Source organism: Nestor notabilis, unplaced genomic scaffold, assembly GCF_000696875.1.
Source record: "Nestor notabilis isolate BGI_N333 unplaced genomic scaffold, ASM69687v1 scaffold30444, whole genome shotgun sequence".
Taxonomy (NCBI): Eukaryota; Metazoa; Chordata; class Aves; order Psittaciformes; family Psittacidae; genus Nestor; species Nestor notabilis.
This window is the reverse complement of record NW_009924948.1, coordinates 5,889-12,328: the sequence shown is the minus strand read 5'-3', so window position 1 is coordinate 12,328 and position 6,440 is coordinate 5,889. Positions and strand designations below refer to the sequence as shown.

Sequence of the window (6,440 nt, the reverse complement as noted above, 5' to 3'; positions counted from 1 at the left end):
CCCCCTGCCCGCTCCTTGCCGCAGGCTACCAGCACATCCGCATGTACGACCTCAACTCCAACAACCCCAACCCCGTCATCAACTACGACGGCGTGAGCAAGAACATCACGTCGGTGGGGTTCCACGAGGACGGGCGGTGGATGTACACGGGCGGGGAGGACTGCATGGCCAGGATCTGGGACCTCAGGTGGGCACAGGCGGCACCACCGCCACCAGCAGCATCCCAAAGGCCGTGGGGCTGAGCACACGCTCTTAACCCTGCTCCTTCCTCGCTGTTCTCTTGCAGGTCTCGTAACCTCCAGTGCCAGCGCATCTTCCAGGTGAACGCTCCCATTAACTGCGTGTGCCTGCACCCCAACCAGGTGAGCACCAGTCTCGCTGTGGTTTCCCAGCCCAGGCTTTGCTCTTGCTCCCCCGGGTGGACCTGAGGGCCTGTGGAGTTCTATATGGCAGCCCCAGCACGAGACCTGGTGGCACAGACCCACGTTGGAGCAGCCACGTTTGTGCTCATTACCTGGTGGTTGTTGCAAAGGGACAGCGGAGTGGCAGCACCAGGAGTGTCCCCACTCCTGTGGTGCTGTCTGCTCCATGGATGTAACTGAGGGGATATGCTGGGGTGGAAGTGGTGGGATGGGGAGGGGAGGGTGGCACTGCTGCCAAGAAAAGCATCCCAGGGCTGCAGTTACCATCGGGACTGGGTCAGGTTTGCTTGAGGTTTGTGTTCACCACTTGGCTGATGAAGAGAGGGGTGGCCAGGGCTCGAGAAACGAGGCTAAACTGGAGCACAGGGCACTGGAGGGGATGATGGTGGTACCATCGCGGTGTTAATAACCCATCTGGTCCATTTTGTGTTCGCAGACACGGCAGCACAAACCTTTTTGAACAGCCAAGTAACAGAAACGTTTCTTTGCATTTGATCTTGAAAAGGTTTAATCTTCAAGGCTGGAATTTCAGACCCGATTGGAGAGCAATTATTTGGATCACACTTTACCCAAACGCTGCTGATGCTCCTATAGAGCCGGTGCTGCATGAATGTACAATGTTAAAGCCAAGCATTATCATTGTACATAGATCCTACACATGAAATAATCACTAACCAAGGTGCTGCTGAGGTGCTGTCTGTGAGCAGAAGGCAGTTAGTCCAAAGGTGGCAGTGTTTGTGCTGATAGCTTCATCCCTCTGCAACTCCCTGTTGTCCTGATGCTGATGGGAGGCTTCTCACAGCCTGGGTACAGTGGTGATGAATTTAGCAATGGCACTTACACCTGCTAAGAGAGAGTTGGGTCTCGAGGTACCCAGAAAAGACTCCAAACTGTCAGCTATAAATAGACTTGTGTTCCTTGGGAACCAGCCTTTGCTTCGGGGGACAGGAGTAGCTGCTCCTGTGACCTTGTCTCCTGTAGGGCTGAAGCTATGGACAGTACAAGACTGTCAATAAAAGCCCTGGGTTAGTGGAGAGCTGCCAGCATGGTCTTCTGCTCCGAGCATGGGAGTGGAGCCAGAACTCTGCCCTTCAGCTGCCTCTTGTCTTTCCCCTGAGAAGGGGAGGGAGGGAGAAAAGCCCATTTAGGCTGGTGGTTTTCAGGTATTTGTACACTCCTGAGTGCTTCGGTTGTTCACTGGCCAACTTGCATCTTAATGCCCGCGCCTGGGACGTGCTGAAAATCCTTTGGCTTCTGTGGAAGCTGCTGGAGCTGTGCAAAGGTTCTGGAATTGAGGCAGCTTCTGTCTGCTCTGGGGTATATAAAATGAGCAAATGCTCCTGCAGAGGTGAACAGCCTTTTTGCAGTGCGAGGTTAGTGCTGTGCTTGCCCTCAGCGCACAGGCACTCAGCAGGCTGCCGCGGCTCTGAAGCAGTCCTGTGCTGCGGAACAATGAGGCAGAGCAGGCCCACAGTGCTTAAAACTGGAGCAAGGCTCCACGTGGGGCTGCACAGACACGATCTGAGCATCAGCTTGAGGCTGCTGCTTGCGGGGTGCTCCTCAGAGGCACGACGCTGCTGCTCTCTTGCAGGCAGAGCTGATTGTGGGTGATCAGAGCGGCGCCATTCACATCTGGGACCTGAAGACCGACCACAACGAGCAGCTGATTCCGGAGCCCGAAGTTTCCGTGAATTCCGTTCACATTGACCCCGATGCCAGTTACATGGCAGCTGTGAACAGCTCGGTGAGCCCCAGCAGCGGCCGGCATGGGGGGATTGGTGGTGCTCCAGTGGCTGCTGAGCTGCACGTACCGGCTCTGCAGCGTGGCTGGGGTTGGACATGGGAAGTCCAGGCTGCTTTGGGGTGAGCGACCATCACCCCCTGTGTCCCCACAGGGAAACTGCTACGTGTGGAACCTGACGGGTGGCATCGGGGAGGAGGTGACTCAGCTGATCCCCAAGACCAAGATCCCTGCGCACAACCGCTATGCGCTTCAGTGCAAGTTCAGCCCCGACTCCACGTGAGTGCTGCAGCCCCTCGCCCACCAGCGGTGGGAGATGGTGGTCCTTTTGGGCAGGCAGAGGCCAGCTGTGCCTCCAGATGTGGCTGGTGCTGGCTCCATGCAGCCCTGCACGTCCCCAGGGAGGAGCGGGACCTGGCACTGAGTTGCTGTCAGTGCCATCCCAGCCTCGTGCTCCGTGATCTCAACAAGCTTTGTGGCCAGGAGCTGTTTTTAAAGCTGGGGTTGAATTGCTGATCTCCAGGAGCAAAGTGGGGAACTTGGTGTCCTCCTTCACCAGCCCTGTTCAGCTCAAAGCTTATCCAGCAGATGATGTAGGTGTAAACAAATGTGAATGCAATGAGCTCAGTTTTCCAGTTCGTTACTGGTCCAGGCCCAAGCTAGCAAGAGGCCCCTAGGCATGCAGTGTGACTAATGAGGCTGCCCTCACGTCTCTTCCTTGCAGGCTCTTGGCTACGTGTTCTGCAGATCAGACCTGCAAGATCTGGAGGACTTCAAACTTCTCACTGATGACGGAGCTGAGCATTAAGAGCAATAACCCAGGAGAAACGTCTCGGGGCTGGATGTGGGACTGCGCCTTCTCCGGGGACTCCCAGTACATCGTCACAGGTGAGGCCCTGCTGCGCCGCCTGCACTAGCACAGGGCTCACCCGTTTCTGTAGCTGGGACATTGCCAAACCCTCCTGCACCAGCACGCGTGAGGAGAGCACCCAGCCTCACACCCACAACACACTCTGCTAACTCCCTTAAGTGTCTACTAACTCCCTTAAGCATCCACTGACTCCCTTAAGCCTCTACTTTTAAGTGTCTGCTAACTCTCTTAAGCATTTCCTAACTCCTCTAAGTGTCTACTAACTCCCTGTGCTGCAACAGGGCGTCTGTTTAAACTGGAGGGATGTTCTTCACGTGTGCAGTTTGTTTCACCTGGTACCAGTGCTGCTTGCAGTACCCAGCATGAGCGTCCCTTCAAAACACATGTTGTAACTTCCACAGTGAGAAGTAAACCCTTGTGTAACACAAATGCACCCAGCTTCTTGCTCTGCACAGCTCCCTTACCTGTTGTCCTAATAATAGTGTTGAATGAAGCAAGGGGAAAGTCTTGTAATAGTAATTAAAAAGTGAGTGTAAAGGTTAATGCAATTTACCCCACTCGTCTTCTCACTTTCTCTCCAGCCTCCTCTGACAACCTGGCCAGACTTTGGTGCGTGGAGACAGGAGAGATCAAGAGGGAATACAGCGGCCACCAGAAAGCAGTTGTCTGCCTGGCCTTCAACGACAGTGTGTTGGGCTAACGGCCACGTGTGGCAGGAGAGGACCTCTGCTTGGTGTCCCTTGTCCTGCAGTGGCAACACCCTCTCTGGAGCCCGAGACTCGACCTGCAACCACCATCCCCTCCTCTGGTGGGGGGCTCAGTCTCTGGGAGCAGCAGCTGCCTCTGCCCTGGTGGGACCAGGCTGCAGCTCCGAGCACATCATCACTGAGACACATGTGGCCTCCAAGGAAGGCTGCTTGGACAAAAGGGAATGGGAGAGGGAGGCAGGATCCCACCGAGGGCAGCGGGGTGCAGTCAGCTGGAGGAATCCCTGTGGAATCAGCTGCTGACAGCTTTGTGATGTTCCTGTATCCCAAAGTGGGGAAAATAAATCAGCCTTTCTAAATGCTGGGAGAGGCTGAGCAGAGGAGAGGCAGCTGGTTCCTTGGTTTGCAATCCCTTTATTCAAAGTGTATGTCACAGACCCGCTTGGAGAGCTGCACTGGTACAAAGCCAACCCCCCAACAAGTGTAATAACCTTGTGGTGAGCAGGGCTTGGAGCCTTGTAACACGAGCTCCTCCACAAAATGCCTCTAGGTCTGGATGCCCTAATACCTACATACACAGTGCAGCCCTGAGCACAGCTGCAAATAAAGTGTCTGTGCTGACAGTGCTGCAGAGTCGTGGTCATTCCCTAAACAGTCCTTGCCAGCGGCATGAGAGCAGGAAGCTCTGGGGGCTGGTGGGGCTGTTACCTTCCTTGTTGGAATCGGAGGCTTCTCTGGAATCCAGTTCAAGTATGTAGAGGGGAATCCGCGGCTGCAGGACTTACTCAGGGAGGTAATAGAAGCAGACAGACACGCAAATGTTGCTTGGAAAGCAGATGTCAATGCAAAGGTAGATCAGGCGCTGCTTCCCTGGACCTGCCAAATGAGCAAGGACAGAAGCGGGGTGAGCGCAATGCTCCTGTAGTCGCTGGGGAGCCAGCCAAGCAGAGCCTCCAGGAATGACCCTTCCCATTAAAGCTGGAGTGAGATGGAACAGAATGAGAGCTCAGGAGGCTGCTCTGGTGAGGATGGAGGTGACAAGCATTGAGCCACCAGCAGTGCAGGGGACTGCTCTGTGGCTGCACAAACAGTCGGAGAAGGGGCCTCAGAGCCTTTGCCAGGCAGTTCACTGCAGGCTGTGGGTACGAGCCAGCCCTTGGTGAGCACTAACAATGGTTTGATTCTGAACTAGAGGTCACCTGTCCCTTGGCAGCCCATCCCAGGACATGCATCAGCTTCTGCACAGCCCAACCTGCTCCTCTGAGAGGTACTAGAACAACCACACCTCCCTCTTGTGCGAAGGGAAACAAACACACAACTCACCCTCGGTTCTCCTGACCCAGAAGATGGGTGTCTGCTCACACAGGGTCTGCACAGCCTCCCCCACGCCCCTGGGGTCCACCTCTCCCCCTGCCAGGACACCCAGGAACTCCTGGTAGTACTTGGTCTGGTTATTCAGACGTAGCAGCTGATCAGCCTAGAAGAAACGTCCCTGTTAGTTCCTCCCCAGGCACTTTGTCCCTCCTGGCCCTGCAGCTGGGGGAGCAGGGGACACACAGGCCATTTGGTGGCCAGGAGAGGCACCACCAACTGTTTGACCTCCCTTAAGGAGCCTCAGAGCCAAGCAGATGCTTTCTCCTCTTTGCAACCCCTTTGGTAGCCTGCCCTGGTGGGTGCTGTGCTCCTTCACTGCTCTGGGTGAAGCACTACAGCAGCCAAGGAGCCCCCAGGAGCCCCCGAGGAAACGGAGAGCAGATGACAGGGGCATGAAACCATGGGGCCTTCTGTCTTCTTGAAACAGAATCTGCCCCCTGCCCATGCATCCATTAGCATTTAGTTCAGAGGGTCTGTGTACGTGCTCTACTCCAACCTTCCTCCCCCTGAGTTGCTAACAAACCCCCTTTGTTTTTTGTTCCCTGGATTTTTGAGCAGGTAACAGAACCCAGTGGGAGCAGGTCCTGCGGGAGCCCTGCTATTCACCTCATGGGACATATCCCCCCCTTCCCAAGTGCAGCTCTGCTCTTTCTCACAGATTGGATATCTGTAAAAGCAGGAGCTGTTGCTCTGAGCTCATACAGAGCCCTCCAAGGCAGAGCTCTGCTGCTGTGCCAGGCACCAGCCCAGCCGCACTGAGCAGTGAAATGCTCCTGCTGCCGTGGGCTGGGAGAGCCTGTGCCCTCGTTTAGCCACGTTTGGGATGCTGGTGTTAGAGACAGCACTGCAAACCCAGATCCCTGCAGGAAAGGGCCTTCAGCAAGGCAGGACTCTGTGCAAAGCCCACTTCATCACCCCTGACCACTCAGCTGCCCCAGGAACGGCCGCAGCCGCTGCTCACTCTCTGCTCAGACGTGTTGAGAGGTGTCTGTAGGGCTTGGAGGTCCCAGGAGTCCATGCTCTTCAGGTAGCACACATGCTGCTCCATGGGCTTGAAGCACACGTAGCCCTGCAAGACAGATTGTGCCCCCTTACAGCAGTCAGCAGCTCCCACGGCTGCCTTAACAAGCTCCCAAATGGACATCCCTCCTTTTGCCCTGCGTTATCTTTCCTGACTAAAGGTGCAGAGAAAGGCACCTAAAGTAGCTGGTTGATGCATTTCCTGGTCTACGCTTCCTGCTCCCACCTCTGCAACTCTTCTCCCAGCAGCCTGGGCTCCTCTGTTCACTCCCATACACATGAGGAAGGGGATTTAACAAACTTAA

The 6,440-nt window shown here is 55.4% G+C and overlaps 1 protein-coding gene across 1 annotated transcript; it reads left to right on the top strand.

The window, feature by feature from the left end:
• Positions 1-20: 20 nt before the first annotated feature.
• Positions 21-3,734, top strand: MLST8 (MTOR associated protein, LST8 homolog (S. cerevisiae); the record flags this gene model as incomplete). Its single annotated transcript, XM_010012799.1, has 6 exons — positions 21-187; positions 287-362; positions 2,014-2,166; positions 2,318-2,442; positions 2,888-3,051; positions 3,616-3,734. Coding segments are annotated over 6 exons (804 nt in total), but the record flags the coding sequence as incomplete, so codon positions are not given.
• Positions 3,735-6,440: the final 2,706 nt, after the last annotated feature.